The sequence below is a fragment of the Branchiostoma belcheri genome, unplaced genomic scaffold, assembly GCF_001625305.1.
Source record: "Branchiostoma belcheri isolate BF01 breed outbred unplaced genomic scaffold, Haploidv18h27 scaffold525, whole genome shotgun sequence".
NCBI classification, from domain to species: Eukaryota; Metazoa; Chordata; class Leptocardii; order Amphioxiformes; family Branchiostomatidae; genus Branchiostoma; species Branchiostoma belcheri.
In genome coordinates, this window is record NW_017804160.1 from 6,502 (window position 1) to 26,797 (window position 20,296).

The window sequence follows — 20,296 nt, forward strand, 5'->3', positions numbered from 1 at the left end:
GTCGTGTTGTCAGGGGACGAGTTGACATTCTCAGAGGCTTTTCTTACTGTGCTGGACTTGACGATGCTCGAACTTTTGTTCTTAAACATTCTGTTTGTATCAACGCCATTCCAAAGCGAGTCGGCAAAGATTCTGATTTGTTTATTCTCTTTCTGTGCTGGATAGGTTACCGAGGCCTGTGTGCCTGGGGTTGTCGTAGCCTGTGCGCCGGGTTTGTCGGGCCCGTGTGTCGTGAGTTGTCGGGACTGTGTACAGGGACTGCCTGGGCGCGTGAGTCGGGACTGGAGGTTGCCGGGGGCTGCTTGCCGGAGTCTGTCGGAGCCGGGGGCTGCTTGCCGGGGTCTGTCGGAGCCTGTATGGCGGGGCTTGCCGGTTCCTGTGTACCGGAGACTGCCTGGATCCGTGTGTCTGTACCGGTGGGCACTGGGGCCTGAGAGCGGGAGGCTGCCGGGGTCTGTTTGTCACGGGGGGCTTCCGGAGTCTTCATGTCGGACACAGCACCGCCCTGTTTGTCGGGGGTTGCTGATGTCTGTGTGTCGGGCGCATAGGTGTCGTTCTGAGCTGCTGAGCTTACGATTTCTGAATATAGCCGTTGAATTCTCCGTTCATCTCCCCGAGTAGCACAGACACATGCACACTTCGAAGAGAGTTTGTCTGATAAGTCTTTAGAGAATTCACGCTGGTGTTGGAGTTCGGTCATCAGATTTTCGATCTGCTTGGCCTGTTTCTCGATCTTCTTCGTTTTATTTTGGACATTAGCTTGTAGATCGGCGACTTGCTGCCCCTGCTTGTCCATCGCTACTTTGTTATTGAAAACTAGAGTTTTCAGTTCATTCAGTTCGTCCACCAAAGTAGTGTACAAAGTTTCACTATTGGAATCAGCACTCTTTTCGGGGAGGGAGTTGTCGGCAAGAATATCGCGTCGCGATCGGTTTGTCTGTCGTGACTTCTCTTCTCTGCTTTTTCCGGTAGATTCTCTCATCTTTGTGAAGGGACTCAAGATGATATTCTCAAGACCTCCGAACACTTTGCGGATAGACGGAGATGTAACAGACTTTGGAGTAGTATATTCCGTTCTATTCTCTTTCTCTGAAGTCAAGTCTGTGGCACCAGATTTAGTTGGCGTGGTCTGGAGTTGACGAACTTGTACAGAAATGGGGGTGGGCAGGCTCCGACATAAATTAACACGTTCCAAATTAAGGTCATTTACTTCACGGTACCTGACTATACTACACTACTTTTAGGAAAGGAACTTTTAAGCTGTACTGTGATTATGATCAGCGATCTTCTCAGTCCTGAAGCGTGACTAACATCACTGTTAATGCGATGTCTTAAATCGTCAGCAGTCAGAGAGAGACTGGGGTGTTTGTGTAAAGAACGATCTTCGACTGTTTCACACGGTACTACCGGGTAAAAACCGCTTTATGGTACCTTATGATGTTGCTGTTGGCGTATATCCCGGCTACCTGTGGGTAGTGAGGGGTAAGTCCGGTGTGTCCGAGGGACATCTCATGCATGTCGTACAGTACAGTAGGAGCGGCCAGGCTATGAAGAAGTTCGACGTAAGCTTCACCAGCTTAAGCTATGCCCTTCCCGTAGATGTGCGAAACATGAAATTATCGTCGGGGAGGGAAATACAGTAAAGCTGTTTGATCCAGACGGATATCTCTATCGGAGTTTTAAAGTGTTATCATCAGGAAGGCAGCGAGGTGTGATCGGAGGAGTCATATCGGACAGCGAAAGTAATATACTGCTTACATTTATAAACGCGTATAAAGCTGTTGAGGTGTACTCACTCCGGAGTCAAGATATTTGAATTTATCGGACGGGGTGTGGGCCAACGAAAATATTCTAAAGGTATTTACCGGGACGAATCGGGTAACATCATCATAGCAGGCTATGATAACAACCGGGTAGACATGTTCACAAGCCGCGGGGAGTTTGTCTGTACCATCGCGAACATTCAATTCCCGTCTGGCATTGCTATGGGACCAGATGGCGAGTTGGTAGTGACTACATTACTGTCTCTATCCACTATAACTATCTTTCCACGCAACATGGTGAATCCCTAAGCTCCTGTCACACATTCCAACCCCCATTTAAAATGGAATATATGTTAATCATACAAGAAGTGAGATGTCAAAAATCACCTACTTGTGTGTTCAACTATTGCAAACTCATATTGACAGGGCAGTCCAACTTCCAAATTGTCCATTTAGTCCAAAAATTTCGCACTTTGACTGGCGAAAATGAGTAAGATCTGACAGGGCAGTCCAACTTCCAAATTGTCCATTTAGTCAAAAAATTTCACACTTTGTCCGGCGAAAATGAGTAAGATCCATGGAAACACTGAGATCATGACCTCAGACCCCTCTGCACATAAAAAAAACAATGGCATTGCTTTAGAGCTGTAACAGGCAGCCAAAACAAGTCTATGAGCCAGTTTTTCAACAAAATAGAAAAAGAAATAACTCTCGAGCTGGAAAATTCCAGCATTCATCCGCACATACCAAGAAAAAGGCTGTTTTCAGTTGGTTTGGCTGCACTCACTAAATTGGGCCTTCTGGACAGGCGCCAAATAGTGACCTTTGCCCTATAATGGTGGTGTGACAGGGATGTCATACGAAGGACATGCATTTTGGCTCCAAAGGGAGGTTTTGCTTTCAGTTGGGTTTGTGAGTTTGTATCTATACATATCTATAGCTTACGATCCTTTGGACGGATTTGTTTGAATTTAGGTCCGTGGTTTGTTATTGAGGTCCCGAAATGGTGAATTTGGGGCTTTTTAGCTGCACTTTAGGTGATTTATTGAAATAATACGGGACTCCCGTGTTGTATGTGGTATGGTATCGTCTATTGTCAAGAGCTGTTGTCCTCAATAGTTCAACAGAAATAGGGGTAGGCTTCGACACAAAACCCCAAGCCGGTTGTTCCAAATTGAGATCATTTACCTTACGGTTTAAGAAGGGTGTTTTAGCATGTATTGTGTATTATGATTGTGGTATTACCCATCTTCTAAGTCATGAAGCGTTGCTGGTTACAATGTCGTTAATGTGATGTTTGCAATCGTCACTCGGAGTCGTTTCGAACATCATTCATCATGTAGACTGAGGTTGGAATGTTTGTCTATTCTGCTGTGCTGTATCCAGAACCTGGATTTTTGTTTGTTTGTTTGTGTCTATTCTGGGATGGTGTATCTTTACACAGATGCTCCAGGACGACCACCCCCGTATACATGATCTTGTCCCTGTCTCCAGAGCTAATGCTACTGGACGATTTCTTAGAAACAAAAACACCATCTCCATCCCCCAGCCAAAACAAAAAGACTTCAGAACTCTTTCCAACATCAGTTTATCAGACGCCACAATCAGACTGTTTAATCTGAACTTGCTATGCCTGGGATGTATCAGTAGTATGTATATATTCTTGTATATATGTATGTAATGCAATGTAATGTTATGCGTTTTTTAATGTATTGATTGTAAATACCAATGTCATTCAGGCAACAGTATAATTATAATATTCTATATACTGTAGCATATCAGTAGTATGTATATATTCTTGTATATATGTATGTAATGCAATATAATGTTATGCGTTTTTTAATGTATTGATTGTAAATACCAATGTCATTCAGGCAACAGTATAATTATAATATTCTATGTACTGTATGTCTGCAATGTCGGTACATGTATACTGATAAAGAATTGAATTGAATTAAGAACCGTGCTTTATCCGAAATCATGCTAAGGCACCGTGTTGGATAGTCCACGTGCATTCAGGACAGTGCCTGGGGCAAATCTACTTTCCGATATGCGGAGAATATCCTGATCCCAACTCTAAATCATTCAGGCAAAGAACGGTTCTGGATACGATATGGCCCTAGCTTTGGGCCCATTATTTTGTACAGATATATTTTTTTCCGTTTTGGGTGACTCTCTGAAGATTTATGTACATATTTGTGTATTGTTCCATTTGTCAAAATGTTCCTTATGAATTCATGAACCAGTACACAAATATGTATAGAAATTAGAGAGTCACGTTCAAAGCTCATTATCATGTTTAATACAAAAATGTTTATTCCTTTGATCTAGCTTTGTTCATCACATTCCGATGTCTACAGTCTTTACTACCAACCGGTAATTTGATTGCTATAATAATGCTGATACTAAATATATATTAGAGCACAATGAAAAAAGTCAATTGCAATTGTGTATAACCGTCTGTATCATCTGGGCAATCAGCCATTCATATACTAATACGCTTGTCAAGATTGGTAAAGAGTACCTTTATTGTTTCCTATTTCAATTAATGTTATACCATTGTTTCATTAATCTAAGAGAAATACTTTGAATTAATGTATTAATGTAAGTAACTCATTTCCATTGCCGTGATTTATGAAAAAGGATATTTAAAGAATGTCAGTGTTTTGCTTGTCTACACAATAATGTATTGGTTACACCATAATGTAACACATACAAAGAGGCCTTTATGCCAATGTGTGTGTGTGTGTGTGTGTGTGTGTGTGTGTGTGTGTGTGTGGATGGGTGGGGTGCAGGGGTCAAACACTACCCCCCCCCAGTAAAAGGCCTTCAAAGGACCTATAATCTAGTGGTGTGAACAGGCTTGTACTATATATCATGTAAGCACCCAATAAATTCGGCTAACATAAATTACCAGGCTTCATTCTGTCCTTGACTACCGTGGTGGTAACATGGGCATAGGGCTGGCTAAGGTGGTGACCAAGACTCTCAACGACTCTTTGGGTTTGAAATATATTGGCAACAGATAAGGAATTTATGTACATAAAGAAGTTAGTGGCATGGCCTAACCCAGAATATAAAGTAATGACAACACTGTCTTGCCAAGGTTTGCCAGGTAGTATGATTTACAGTTACTTGTACAGTTCTAAGAGAGATCCAGTCTACATGTATACTGTTTTCCCATACTACCAAATTGACACACCACAATTACAACCTTACAAGCCATATTTCTAGACACACTTACTATCCAACCTAATTCAGTTGTAAGATTGACATTGTAGATATCTACAATTAGATACTTTGATAAAACTTTGAAAGGGCAGTTTGAAAAATTGAAATTTGACCACAAGGTTGGTTTTCCAGAAACTGAGAGTTGCAGATAGCATTTTCTTGATTACATGTATGTGACTCAGTTCAACTATCCCGATCATTCTGCATGGTTTGATATTATTTCTTTAAAAACCGGTACAGACAAAAATTTGAATTTGTTTAAAAAAACTGACAGTTATTATGCTAATCTGTCCCTGCCATTGTCTTTGGTGGCTGGGCCTTCTAGGGTATTTATTAGTTTAATTCACTATTCAAGCTGCTGGAGAAGCCACAGTGGGGAGTACTACCTTCTTAGTGCGTTGCCCCGGGTGTAATTTCTTCCTGTTTAACTGAATTATAATGATAAAATTTCCTGTCATATAGGCGGGAAAGTTTTCTAATCAACGAGGGGTGAAGTCCGTCATCTTTGATTGTTTTTGTCGATGTCGTTTTGTCTTCCTTTGCATCCGTCTAGTTTGGACAGATATGAGAAAGCAGCATGTTGAGTTGACTGTCCACCATGTTTTGGTCTGGGTGCACGTTGTCTTTTCCCGGCTGACACACGCTCATGTCCCACGTGTCCAACACAACCACGTCTGGATCCGCCCGGAACATCTCTCGTATCACCTCCGTGATCTGGTAAGCCAGCCAGTCGCTTCCTAGCAGGTAGTACGCCAACCATCCTCCGTGCTCTCGCGTTGTTCCCGTTCTCACGAAAACCTTCGTGCCGGGGCTCCTGCGCACGAGACGGTGTATGGCACCCCGTATAGCGTACAGTCTGGACCAGAGCAGTTCTAGCGGCTCTGCCGTAAAGTGAGCCCACAGACCTAGGACTATTACGGTGTCTGGGCCTCCCGGAGTAGCGTTCAGCTCATCAACAACGTAACGGAAGTCAGAAAAGATAGTCCAAGTTCCTGTCTGTATGGGGATGTGGTGAAACCGGCAACGGACAGAAATATTCCACTGGCTGTTGTCTCCTCCATGAAGACCTGCAAACAAAAATGCACCAGATAAGACCGTGCTTGAAACACTATCTGCATGTCGACTTTGGTTTTGGAGTATTTGGAGCACCTCTTTGCATGCTTCATTTTGACAATGTATGGAAGCCGTTTTTAGGAAACGTTGACAAACCTGTAAAGTAATTCATGGTACTGAAGTACAGCGGTACTACCTCCTGCAAACGCTGGCTCCACTGTCTAATCGTGGAGTCACCTGGATTAGAGAAAAAAATATTTTGATTCAGGTTTAGCTGACAATGCGTATACGGTACGGTACTCTATATTGCAGAAAGAGTGGTGCTACAAAAGTAGGTATGGGCTGGATGAAGTAGCGGTAGGTATTTCTTTACTTTTGTACAATTAACATTGAACAACAAGTTACACACTGTCATATAGGGCAGAGAGTACAATTACCCTTGGCCATAGGAACCTATGGTTAAATACACTGAAACAAGTCCCCATGAAAGTACTTTCTCATTTTTTAATCTCAAAAATTCTGCTACACCAGAAAGTCACAAGGGTGTGCTCCCCAACAGTGAACAAACCCTACATTTGACCAAGGACATTATACAGAGATTTGACCTAATTTTCTCATGTATCCATCCGCCCTGGGCAGGCCAGACCTCATGACTCAGGTCTCTCGTCATGCCCACTAAACTGGTAAAATGAACAAAATTTTAACAACGTAGGAAAGTTTATACCCTACCTGTTCCGTCTAGTCCCAAAGTCTCCGAACTGGACCAAGATTTTCAAGGATTTTCAAAGATATCAACTAGACACTACAATCCACTGCTCAGCGCAATTGTGACGTCTTCCCTATATTGCAAGTTGAATGAGCAACAGACTTAACAATCGACCTTCTCGACAAGAAGCATTATCGTTGACCACTAGACCACTAATGATGCGACTACCTTGCATGTATACGGTCTTGTTTGCCAGGCACCGCTGGATGTCATTCTGGGCGAACACTCGGACATTGCAGACGGATGACGTCCAGACCTTGCCTGACCAATGTCCCAAAGCTGCAGACTTGTCCCAGGTACACGCTGGAAGGTGTTGAGCTGTTGGTGGTTCTGCGTCAAGGATTTGAATGGTCTCCATCGGGTCTACTTTAAGTTCTTCCTCTAGATATGGCCTGTGTGCGTGTTTCGTGAAAAATGAACAATATATCGATGAAATGGTAATGCATTCCCCTATATAGTAACCCCATTTGTATTGAAGGTGTAGACCATAACATTTGATACGTTATCTGTAAAGATGGTTTTGAAGAAATATTTCAAAACGAACTAACACTGATAGCATCATGCCATGTATGAACTTATCAAAATGACGAGGGAGATGTAACTTTTGTTGTCACTCTTTGAAGGACTTACTTTTGGAAAAGTTTCTTTTCCTCATTAGATACCAGTTCCAGTACCTTTACCACGCTGTGGTGAGACTCCCACCGGCACTTTGATATGGTGGAACACGGAAGTTTGTCCGGTTTCTCACAAATCCAAGTCCCGTTGACCTCCGGTTTTGAGAAATCGCACTGTTGGTGGGGCAGTAGGCTGGGGTTGGCAGAGCTGAAACACTGCGTTGTGTCGGTGGCTTTCGTTTTCACGTCGACTAAGCTGCAGTTAAAAACTCTCTTGTTTGGAACCTCTCGCACTCTCTGTAGAACCTTCACTGCCTCGCTTGGATGGACGAGTTGAATCTTTATCTGATAATGACGATGCAAAACAGACGGAGTCAAGAAGTTGTCATGTCAGTTCATCTGATAATTTTCATAAGGTCTATTACAAGAGATAGTTCTCATCTAGAGCTTTCGACCAGTCACACTAATCTTCTTCCATACCAGATACTCAGCGCTGACATCACATTTCAAAGAAACCACGTGACAGGTCTCACTGGATCAGTCTTTTCAGGAAGACCTGAGTGACTGGTCGAAAGTTCTAGGTGAGAACTATCTAATGTTGAAACAAAAGTTTAAACTTTTTAAACGAGTTGTCAGGCTGCAGAGAAAATCTCTTATCTAAAGGCAGCAGTACACAGTTTTCTCCAAAAGTGAGAAGGTTCGACGCTGTAAAATTCATAGTAGCGTGCACAAACGAGTTACAGAAATTATCTTTGGGTTCAGGGTACTACCTACAAAGTATGTGAAAATCAGCTCAAGTTAGGTCCGCTCGTTTTCCGATATAAACGCTTATATGACGCTTTGAATATTTTCAAATAGATAGCCCTGCAGTTCCAGAGCAAGCCGCTAGGGGGCCCAAACTCACGTCACTTCATCCCCAGCACAAGAACTACCTATCATCTAAATTTCGTCACCTTGGCATGTCTAGATCCTATCAAAACCGGAAGTTCAGCTGCAGTACTATAACAAGGCGCTAAGTGGTCCAAAATCTAATAATTTCCAGGTCTTATCAAGACCTACTCACATAAAAAGTATTAAGACAATTCATTTAAGCCTTCTCAAGTTATCGTGTCTACAGACACACACACACACACACACACACACACACACACACACAGAGGCACACACACACAAATACACACACAAACAACACACACAAAGATACAAGCGCGTACACATGAACGCGCACGCACGCACGCACACACACAGACACATAAACACATGCAAATACACACACAGCACACACAACACACACACACACACACACACACACACACACAAATACACACACAAAAACAAGACTTGTTGAACGAAATTCACAGTCATAGCAGCTATGAGGCTACTCTTGTAACGATTGAAGTAGGAAGTAGGGGGTGGGTAAGTGGGGAAAACACCTCTAAGTTAAAATCACTATGTGTTGTCAACCACAAGCTAAGGACAGGGAGGTAAGACACTTGAAAAGCAGACTGGGCAAATGTGCAATATGTACCTCGTATGTCATTTACTGTGCAAGAAATACTGTTGGTTAGGAAAAACCCATGGGACTGTTCTCATGCTGTAAATAATTGCTACACGAGGAAGTGCAATAGTCAACCAGTGCAATATATTAATGTATACTTTTTATTATATTGAGCAGACATGTAATGAATTATCATTTTTTAAACTGCTGTTTCGGCGTCCAGTTAGTCCGACGCACGCATACTTACCTTGCGTCCCGTGAGTTCATATTATTAACTCATACTAAGGGATTGACCTAGGTGTTTTAACTGCTCGTCTTGTTTGTTTGTCAAAACTTAATAAAGATGATTTTAACTCAATGTACAAATACACACACACAACACACACACACAAACACACACACAGTCTGGTATTGATTAAGGCATTTTTGTATGTGTTACATTATGGTTCAACCTGCACTCAGTAATATTGAGAAGAATAGATAAAACAAGATATGAAAAGAGCCCGATCTATTACATGACCAATCTATTAAACAACGACAGCTTAAAATAACAAAACTATATTTCACATTAGTCATTGCCTATTGTTGGATCAAAGTTTAAACGGTATTACATGTATGAGTCTTTATGCTTGGACAGTACGGTCTCATGTAGTATTTTAATACTAACATGGTCTGGCCATGGTAACGGTAAAAGAAAAACATACCGTAATAAAAATCACCACAACAGTAACCACCGTAAACGCAACGTACATCCGGGTTCTGGCCATTACGTACTCTTCACAGATACACAGCGATGAAAAGCCCACAAACGCACACCGTCCGTCTCTTTTCTAATGTGAGGAAACAAAAGGGCGTTAAAGACTAATAAATTCCAGACGTAACTGTTGGAAATATGTTGTGATTCAGAAGCAGGATTGTCATTTGTAAATTGACTGACCATAGCATTAGTAGTAGGACTTACTAAAGTCAACATTTTTGTCAAGCTGCAACTTTATAGCCTGCTTCGTCAAATCAAGGCCGTTCTATTCAACAAGAACCTTTTGGTCAAATATAATAGGCGCCGTGGTAAACACTTATTCAGTATAAATGAGTCATATGATATCAGTACAGTAGTATTTACATGTACGCATCGTAACAACCTTACTGCATACATAGTGTCCACCATACAGTATGTAATTCAATACCAAAAGACATGTAGAAGAAAAGTACTTACCGAATGGAAACAGTTCTGGCAGTGAACGTCTGGTTCCCAAGTGACACTCTATCTGCAAATCGTCCTTTTCTCTACTGGACAAGACTCGAGGTAGGGGTGCGGGTTTGTTTACTCTGTCTCGATGTTCTTTACATATCCGCTTGTGGCTGTTGTTGTCGGTTAAGCGGTCATGACCCGATTTAGAGCAGCTCTGCCTCAAAAGCAAGGACATGTATGTTTGGACTTTTTAGGGTCTTCTTCAAATTTTTGCTCAATATACATGTATGTCCTGTGTCTTGTCATACATTTCCTAAAATCCCCAGTTCTGTATGTATTAGGTAGGCCAACGCCTAATGACTAATCTATGTATATGTGGAAAAAGTTATGCACATGCATACCAAAACGTATGCCGGATATCAATATTGCACACATAATGCCCGTGTCTGGAATTACTAATGGCAAAGCTAGGGAGGAAAAATGTAATATACATATAATGATATCGGTAACTGCAGCTGTAGATTGTACAAGTGCCAGGAAAAAGGAACATATTCCTATTCCTCCCTATCCAACAATGGCAGGCCACCACGATGAAAGTGTCAAATATAATCCTTCAAACTTCTTGCAATCGGGGTCTACATTTCGTCTGATCCCAAATATGAAAATGAGTGCCCTTTTACAATGAATTGTTCACCATATAACGATAAGCGGCTATTGCTTTTTTTTCTTTTCTGTCTGATTGCACAACTGATTTCAGCACATTTGATCGTGTAAATAAATTCTAATGCATTTAAGATAATCCATACAGTATGCAGTTAGGGAAATAAGCAGTTAAAAATCTTTTAAATCTTAGAGAATGCATGTTAACGAATACGTACTTAATTTACATGTTGCCATTGACATATATTCTGTACGCATTTTGCCGCATACAAATATTCTGTAAGTAGCATGACTGTATCCTTATACACACACCTGTTCGTAGTGCTGAAGTTGACGAATAATCGGTGTTCCTAGTATATCTGCAACTGATAACATGTAGTAGTACCGTGTGGCCTCGTGGCTAGGGCGTTTGAACGGGATCAAGGGGTTCTGAGATAAAACCTTATAGTTAGATAGCCCCTTTGAACATCACTTACTGTTTGTGTAACATCGTGATACTTGCGAATTGGCTACTGTGATTATCATTTTCTTTAATTTCATTTTTCTCACCAGAACAACGTTGATCGCAATAAGCAACATATACTAGCAAGCATACTAGAAGAAGAATCTCTGACATGTATATCCAAACCTTTCTATGCAATCTTTAAGTTAATGTCGGTAAAACAAAATTCTAAAAACATCTCAAATCTGTGTAGACCTTAGGGCATTTTTCTTTACGCATCAAAAGCTTCAAATTAAGGTCAGTCATATAAAAACGCAGAGTAAGTGCCCATATATAAGATGTACATAAGGGCTGATAGAAACAATTACTTGTCAACAATAGAATATGTAATTATTGTACAGAAAACGCAGTGCAACATGAAATACACTTATTTGCCATCGTCCACAAGACAACACTGAAAGGGATAAGTTATTAAAACTACTCTCCAAAATGTGTCTCAATCTGCAGTCTACAGAAATCATTCAGGGAATTGAGACATCTTATAATGTAATCAATAGCCTGTACCTATGACATGAATGAATAGTCTGCCAGTTCTTAAAAGCAGTCTCAATAGCAGAGGCCAGTATTATTTTCTAAAAGAACATATTGGTATTGATACAAAATCGGCCAAATTCCGAAAATCCAGTTAAAGTTTAACAAATAATTGAACTACATGACTGTATGTTTTTAATCCAGTAACTGAGTAGTGTCCCGCCATGCAGACCAATGTTATATAAGGGGATGATGGCAATGATGTATGAATTTCAATGGGATAATTGCTGAAGTCATTTTCTTGCGCAAAGCATCAATTTACAGATTACAAAGCTAATTTTCAAGATCACCCCCGGATTACCTAACAGCCGCCGCTGTTTTGAGGGCAACATTATTAAATCTATCTCTTAAGATAATGATCTCTATTTAAATCTTTAATCTTTAAGCATTAGTTTCACTAGGATGATTGGCAGAGATCAAAGTCACTTTTCGGCCATACAAATGGAAAGCAAAGTTTTTAAGGTTATGAATTGGCAAACAATTATCCAGAAGAACACATTAAAAGCATAATTTTCATGATCAACCCAAGACTTTTGAAGAGCCGCCGCTTTGAAGATTTCCCAATGGTTGTTTGGGAATCAATTTGTTTTACATGGTTGTAATTGATCTGGAGAGTATTTTGGGGTTTACACGAATATTGATGCCGTATAATGTAGATGCTCAAAAGTCCAAACTCAAGATCAGGTTGTCCAAACACAGAAAAATAGGGTCTTGAAATAGTTCTTGAAACCACCTGTAAGTCGATCATGAGGTTGTAACTCTACAACCACAGATCCAAGCAGCTAGCACTGGTATCCGCTCCCTCAGGAACCAGCTCTTTTTCGTACCTGAAGGTTAAAGGGCGAAAATGTATAAAAACAAATAAGTATGGATTAAGTCATTCAACAGAAACACTGTCTATGGAATAAAAATCGCTTTATAATTGCCCATTGCAAGTACGGAACCTGACAAGCAAATATAATGTTCTGTAAGTACTCTTCTATGAAATTCCTTGTTTGTTATAATTGGTCAGTTAACATATAATAACCTGGAATGTATTTTTCTTCGTTCAATTCGTAAAGAAGTGTTATCTTACAGTTGGCTGTCAGAATTCCATTCTATAGGTGTTGCTTAGTAGTTTTGGGAATTGTTTCTATTTGGTCTTGTCTGATATAGAGAAAAAACAGTGAGAGTACGAAAAGAACAGACCCCAGTAAAATTCTGGACAGACACCTGAAATTCCGGAAACCCTTTAACATTTCAAAATAGATAATGAACAAATTTATTGATATTTGCAAGTAAGATATATTAAAGGATAATGAATATCTAGCTTGCACTCCAGGGACAATGCCAATTCTGGAGAATTTCACCAGAATTCTGTCCAGAATTCTGGGAACCTGAACCAGAAGAATTCTGGAGAATTCTGGAAACCTAAATTAAGGTCCAAAAATTCTGGCTCAGATTTCAGAAATTCTCCAGAATTCTCCAGGGTTGTTCTTGGAGACGTCTAACAATAACCAACATATTCATTATCCTTTAATATATCATACTAACAGATATTACTTCATTTGGCTAAACAATACTTTGAAATGAATAAGGTTTTCCGGTATTAGATTTTTTTCAGAATTATATTGGGGCCTGTTTTAGGTACAACTAACTGTGATTGGGGCTAAAATACTAAAATGTATGTTGTACCCAATAAAGTTAGTACTCACACCAGCTCTTTCAGTTTTGGGTGTTCATCAGCAGCCTGCATCACAGCCTCGAACCCTGCAGGCTCCATGGAGAAGTTGTACAGGTTCAGGCACTCCAAGGCGGGGAGTCTGTGTAGAGCCTGGGCTAGAGCCATGGCAGCGGTGTCAGATAGGTTTGCGGGTGTGTCACAGTCACAAGTCAAGTCCAGTAAGGTCAGAGCCGGCAGTGCGCTGATGAGCTGTGCAACCGTCTCCAGTGCAGCTCCCGTTACTCCTTTATTCCACCCGATGTACAGCTCCTGCACTGTGGAGTTACAGTGAGGGGCTGTGTTTCGTGCCACGTCCACCGGCTGGCAGATAGTTTGAACCAGTGAGACGATCCCTGATTCCCCTATCTCATTCCATCTCGCATCAAGGACCTGTAGTTCCATGTGAGGCAGACCTACGATCAAAGCAGATACCCCCCTGTCAGTGACACCTATGCCACTAAGATTTAACACCTTCATGCCCGTGAGGTGGGGGAGGATGTCAGCCAGGCATTCCAATCCAGGGTCTCCTATGCGGGTATTGCAGCTAATGTCCAGTTCCGCCATCCTGGTTAGCTTACACAGTGCAGGGACCAGTGTGCGCATGCCTGCGGAGCTGATACCGGTGCTCCTCAGGCCCAACACCTGCAAGGCGGTGAAAACGTGGAGGACGTCGGTGAGAGATTTCAGCCCGGTGTCGCCGATCTCATTCGAAGATATGTCCAGTTCTCTGAGGCCCGTTAGGTGGCGCATGAAGGGTGCCATCGATGCCATGCCTACAGCCGTCATGCCTGTTCCAAATACGACATCCCCAAGGCGGAGTACAGCTAGCTGGGGCATACTGGACAGTCCATCCTTCAGGACATCAATACCAGCATCACCGAGATCAGGGTTGAAAGAAAGATCAAGCTCTTCTAACTGAGACATATGTCTGAACCCCGTAACGAGTTGCTGGAGTGACGATGGTGTCAGAGAGCGTTTCAGGTAAAACGACAGTTTCAGCCCCCTCAGACCAGAAACATACTTCAGAACTGACACCAGCCTGGTAGTTTCATCGGGTGAACGATTAAGGCTTTGAATCGTCAGTCTCAATTCTAATCGCGGTTTAAGAAAGTATAAGGCCAGATTGTGATCAGTGTACAGTGGAACATTGTCAGTGAAACGGGCAAAAACCTTTACTTTGTCCTGATGTTGCGATGATAGGATGTTGTCCAAGTAACGCATAAGGCTATCTTGTGGTTTAATTCCTGGTTGAAAGAATATGAAGATAGCTGGCAGGGCATTGCTGACAGCCCTCAGTACACCTCGCTCTTTTCTTTCATCCAAGAGGTCGAGGCAGAGCAAAGTAAACTCTTCATAGATTTCCCTTTTATTCTCCTTATCTAACTTAGAATATAGAGGACCTCGTGTCTTGAACTTACCTACATGTACATGTGGAAACACTTTGCTACGGAGATTGCTCAGCTCAGTAAAGACAGCTTGCGCCGCTTGTGAATTAAAGCCACACGTGAACCGAAGCAGGTTCTTGAGTTGAACCGCCTTTCTTATCGAGGTGAGCTGCAGCAGTTCAGCAACGTCTTGGTTCATCAGAGCATGTGCGACATATCTTCCGGCAAGGTACTCTTGCATCGTCTTGTGGGAAAAGTTCAGTTGTTTCCTAGGGTGTAGTTTAGAGGCAGAAACTTCCAAGGAGACCACGCCCAACTTAAGCAGTAACTCCCAGTTCACATTTTCTCTCTCTACTTCTGCAAGATCTATAAGGGTCTCATTCTTCTGCAGTGCCCCTAGCGCTAGCTTGCCAAATTGCAGTAATGAATCTGCCACTTCTGTAGGCAGCCCGTCTGTTGGCATGTCCACCCCTTCCCGCTTACAGCACTTTCTGACCAGACATGTCAGAAGGCTGTCGTACAGCCCCGTCATTGTTCCAGTAGACACCATCTCTTGGTTCTCCTCCCACAGCACACAAATCAATAATAGGAAAATAGGAGTGTGGATCAAATCATGAACAATGCGGCTTTCCGAACGAATCATGATTTTAAAATGCTGATTTATGAGGTGTTCTCCTCGTTCGGAGTTTTGGGCAATGTTGAAATACTGCCTGATATATTGTACCACCTCCGGGACGGAGAAGCCCATGATGTGTACATGACAGTCTGGCCGAGTGTACTGCTGCACTCCTGCTGAGGGTCTGGAGGTGATCACGATTGTGCTGTTGGGGTACAGTTTGCCCTCCAACAGTTTGGGAATAGCCTGTCTGTCAGCCCTGGCTTTGGGTCGAAGCTCATCAAACCCATCTAGGAGAAAGAGCACCCGGGACTCGTTCCTTTGAAGCATTGCTCTGATGGACTCTACATCAACACCTACCGTTTGAGGCACACACTGGTCCCACACCATCTCTTCTATGGTCTCCCCTTCTCTCACCTCCCGGAGTCGGACCAATAGGACGATGTCGTGTCGTTTGCCCAGCTCTGTTTTCTGTGAGACGGCATCCAGGGCTGCCTTGGACAGAAACGTTGTCTTCCCCCCTCCGGCTTCACCCTCAATCAGAATGCACCTTGGTGGTTGGGATTGACCTGTGCCATCGTCGGGTTTGAACAAGGCGTCTAATGAATTGAGTTTTGTTCCTTGTCCTGGGTGGAGATTTTTAGACATTCTCAGTTGTTTCTCTTTTATTGGTATCAATTCTAACTGGGTGAAGATGTCACTGAGAGTAACAGTGAAGCTATCGTTCCAGATCAGAGGCTTGAAGTAGGTCAGTTTCAACTCATAGTACTTCCGTATTGCCTTCTGGAACAGTTCTGGAATAGAAATGACACTGTTGCGAGGCAGAATACGACTGTCGCATACAGCTATTTCAATTGATAATTGTTCACTTGCCATCATTTTCATATGGTTTCATTACAGGTACATTTCTAATACATATATATCAATTTCTCAACTGGAGTTCCAGGACCTTATCCCTTCGCCAGATGATGTTAACATTTACGACTGATAGATTATGGATGTTTCTCATTTAATATGCAAATATGGTCCTCATTTTCAAGTATCTGAGTATATTCTCGTCAGTTGCCCAAGGACAGTCTTGTTTTTGAAAGATATAGGTCATATGCCTGATGAGCTGTAGTGTCCAGTAGTGTCCGTAGACTGCCCATTGTGAAAGCATGTCAAGTTTAAAAGAGTGCAACTTTTAGACCGCTCCTTCTTATCCAAATGTAAAATAATAGAATCTATGGTATTACTTATAGTACAAAATAAAATTTGTTCATGTTCAACACTATGTACACCCTGACCTCGGGATACCTGTTATCAACAAGCCGCTGAATGAAACAGGATATCCAGGTCTCGTCAAGACCTACCCATGTTTCATGACAGTCCATCCATACCTTCTTCGGTTAAGGTGTTAAACCACAAACATATCTCCAAACAGCCAAACAAGCGCTACCAAAAATATTACCTATGCGAACGTAAAAATGGAAGATTTTTGGTGAACAAAGTAACAGGGGAGGAAACTTATATTTTCCGACATATTATTAACAAGATTGATTTTTTTCGATGATTGTAACAGTGAACTAGAACCTGCGTATAACCTAGAAATACCTAAAACCTTTGAAACAAGCAAAAGAAAAGCAGCAAAGTTTTTAACACAGTAATACAAAGACCATAAAGCTACGTCAGATATTTTTGATGACTCTTACCTTTCATTTCCTGTTGGCTACTTGAGGCTTGCGGTGTCTTCAACTCTGTATAGATGACACAATGACACAAACATATCAGTAACGAAACCGTCTCCATTTCGTCTTCTTCATTGCATGCATACTAAAATTCAAAGGTTGTGTTAGCTAGGTCTAACATCGCGATATGCACACTCCTACATAATATGATATTTAAAATTTTTACACAATTGGGGGAGGGGGCATAGATTCAGATTTTTATAAAGATCTATGAATTAAATACATCTTTTGCTCTAAAATGGACATGGAAGGGACACATAGAATCTCATCCAATGATACGAATTTTGCTCACGAATTTTTCGTTGAAATGAAATGGAACAAAACACTGCATACCAGGATATTTGTTCTTTAGTCCGTCCACTGTACTTTGTAGGTTTGCCTGAGACAGAGCCTCCATCAGGACCTCTACGGTGGCTTTCTCCCCGTTACACTTGAGCCATTCCTCCAACAGGTCCATACAGCGGGACTTGTCATCCCGGTTTCTACCGGAAATGTTGTCAGTGTCTGACCGCCGAAAATCAAGATGGAAGGCCAGGTCTTTCCAATCTGAGCTGACATTCTCCTTGATGAAAAAGAAGTACTTAATAACATCTGCAAAAAATACAAGGGAATTTTTTAAACTTAACATTCGATATCGCAAAAACTCGCCCTTTAGTTTTCTCTCCATCTTACAATTAATCTACAATATTCTAAAACCTAGTATATTAAAGTAAGTCACTTGATTCCTGGCAAAAGTTCGCACTTGATATACAATGGCACTTAAAGAACGATGCCGGGTATCTGTTAAATATTTCTGCTGTTTGAAGTAACGTTAACGTTGTGGCATTTCTTTGGATACAAACACAATGATAGGTCTAGGTTACCACAGTTAGCTTACTTTAAAAGTTTAGACCTGTTAAGAACTTTACCTGCAGTATTGTCATGATGTCCTTCAGCCATGGTGAGTTGTGTGAGTCCCTCCTAAGACTTTGCACAGTTGTAAAAGCTACAATAAAAGAAAGTCCAATTGTCCAAGAAAGCACAAATATTTTTTCAGACATTTCCTTGGATCAGGTGAACCGATCACCATTTTTTCAATCAACCACGTAACGATCTCTTGTTGCTTATACAAATAAGGTCACTATTTACATGTACGTAAATTGTATCAGTTGATGATCTAGCCAAATATCCGAAGTTGTCCATATATAAGTCCCATCTTGACATATATCTTGACAAAGCTGATGTATAATTTTTCTATGTAATGCAGATAATATAAATTATAAAACACCTGTCATCCAGTATTCTAGCGTCTCCTCTGCGACCAACAAAAGCTGCCAGGGGTCCAAAATCTAAAATTTTATTTGATATGTCTAATCCTACCGACCCACCCACTAAATTTCATAATAATCCATCCATATTTATAGTTCTAAGCATATAAACATATATACATACAGTGTATTAAAATAAGCTAGATAGGGACTAGGTTGACCTGGCATTTTCGGGGGTTTTCAACGCAAAATATAATTGTTACCAAGTTGTTGTTGATATTTCTTTTTGGCGACGCCTTTGGGGCGGAGGCATTTGTGTAAGTACTACGATCGCTTTGAAAGAATTTCAAAAATTGCACGAATGCATTCCCCAGGGAATTGGTTCTGAGGTAACCTTCGGCCATGTGGTTTTTGGATCAAGCAGGTAACTTACACCCTGTGCTCACGTGCCACTCATCCAGCTGCCTGGCATGATTAATTACTGGTCATGTGTCTTCTCCCAACACCATGGACCATGGACAGAGAACACAGCTGTCTTTGGTCTAAAACCACTTGATCAGGAATCTGACGTTCCCTCAGCCTTATTGATGTTATCGATGTGTCGGCAGATTCTGCGTATGACCTGGTAAATACCACGCTCTGCCCTACTGATAGCTCGGGACCTCTTGCCCGTTGTCATGACAACAAGATTACGGTCCTCGTTTGAGTGACATATCTTTGTAACGGCAGTTTACTTTCCCATCCCAGAGATGTACAGAGCTAAATTTGCAAAGCAAACAAGACTGGGGAAAACCGACTGGTCATCGTACGTAACCAGTTCCCTGTTTATGCATTTCCTATGAAAAACGCACAATATGGAGTTAAGATATTAACTTAGAGGGGTAAAACACTGGCTTGAATAGGTCAGAAATGATATCTCTAAAGACCTAACGTTCCTGATTCTAATCATAACTTCAAGGTTCTAGGTAATGAAATAAAGTTTTCCTGTGGTCAGGGTTGATGAAAACACACTTACCTTAGGATACTGTTGTGCCTTTGTTTTCAACTATAAGAAACGTTCCAGCTAACGCCCTTTAAAACCGTTTTCTGTTGGGCTGTCTTGATCTTGACAGTACGTTTGCTGGTTCCTGTGGCGGTATGACGGACCGATTTGAAGAGGTTAAACCTGATTTTTTAGAAAGTTTTAGTCCGGCTGCCCCCAGCCACCGCCGTGGTGGGAGGCCAGGGGCTGGAACAGTCTATTCCGTTCCCGGGGGAGATGTGACGTAATTAGCAAGGCCAACCAAGCAGATGCACGTCATTGGCTTGTTTTATAGACCTTTTTTATACGGTGTCATAATCCATGGTTGGTTCCTATAAACACCGAATAACCGTCCGGCTCCGCGAATTATGATAATGTCTATATCATAATAACGTTAATGACCCGCTTTCCTTCGGAGTATACGGTGTCATAATTCGCGGAGTAGAATAGGAGGGCCAAGTAAAAAAAAGTAATGAATAATGCTTTTTCTCCCTGAATTTACAGCTAAATTCAATTATTTTTAGTTTTATCATTATCTAAATTAATTTACTACTCTACATAAACATAAACAAGTCTGAGTATATGGTTTCTTAAGAATTAGAAGTAGGTTAGAAGAAAACACCACCCTGTCATGCAATGGTAACGTCTACCTCGGTTCTTATGTCATTAAAACAGAATATAGGGTATTAATGACCTGGGTTATGGGGGAAAACGGAGCCTTCTGATTGGTCGACGTCATCTGGCTATATAATAATATACGAATAAACTATACAACAAAGAGAGAGCAGAAC

General features: G+C 41.5%; 3 protein-coding genes across 3 annotated transcripts; all 3 read right to left on the reverse strand.

Annotated features, from left to right (window-relative positions):
- Positions 1-166: 166 nt before the first annotated feature.
- On the reverse strand, positions 167-1,517 carry LOC109480853. The gene is made up of 2 exons (XM_019783180.1): positions 1,432-1,517; positions 167-1,169 (listed from the first exon to the last, which is right to left on the reverse strand). Exons 1-2 carry the CDS (start codon positions 1,515-1,517, stop codon positions 167-169), a joined length of 1,089 nt encoding a protein of 362 aa, XP_019638739.1.
- A 4,026-nt stretch (positions 1,518-5,543) lies between these two features.
- LOC109480854 (NXPE family member 3-like) lies at positions 5,544-10,078 on the reverse strand. The gene is made up of 5 exons (XM_019783181.1): positions 10,070-10,078; positions 7,444-7,772; positions 6,982-7,205; positions 6,204-6,284; positions 5,544-6,061 (listed from the first exon to the last, which is right to left on the reverse strand). The coding sequence occupies exons 1-5, from the start codon at positions 10,076-10,078 to the stop codon at positions 5,544-5,546; spliced, it is 1,161 nt and encodes a 386-aa protein (XP_019638740.1).
- A 2,018-nt stretch (positions 10,079-12,096) lies between these two features.
- LOC109480856 (NACHT, LRR and PYD domains-containing protein 3-like) lies at positions 12,097-19,708 on the reverse strand. The gene is made up of 6 exons (XM_019783185.1): positions 19,500-19,708; positions 18,146-18,222; positions 17,571-17,828; positions 17,202-17,246; positions 13,502-16,304; positions 12,097-12,634 (listed from the first exon to the last, which is right to left on the reverse strand). The coding sequence occupies exons 2-6, from the start codon at positions 18,174-18,176 to the stop codon at positions 12,568-12,570; spliced, it is 3,204 nt and encodes a 1,067-aa protein (XP_019638744.1). The 5' UTR covers positions 18,177-18,222; positions 19,500-19,708; the 3' UTR covers positions 12,097-12,567.
- Positions 19,709-20,296: the final 588 nt, after the last annotated feature.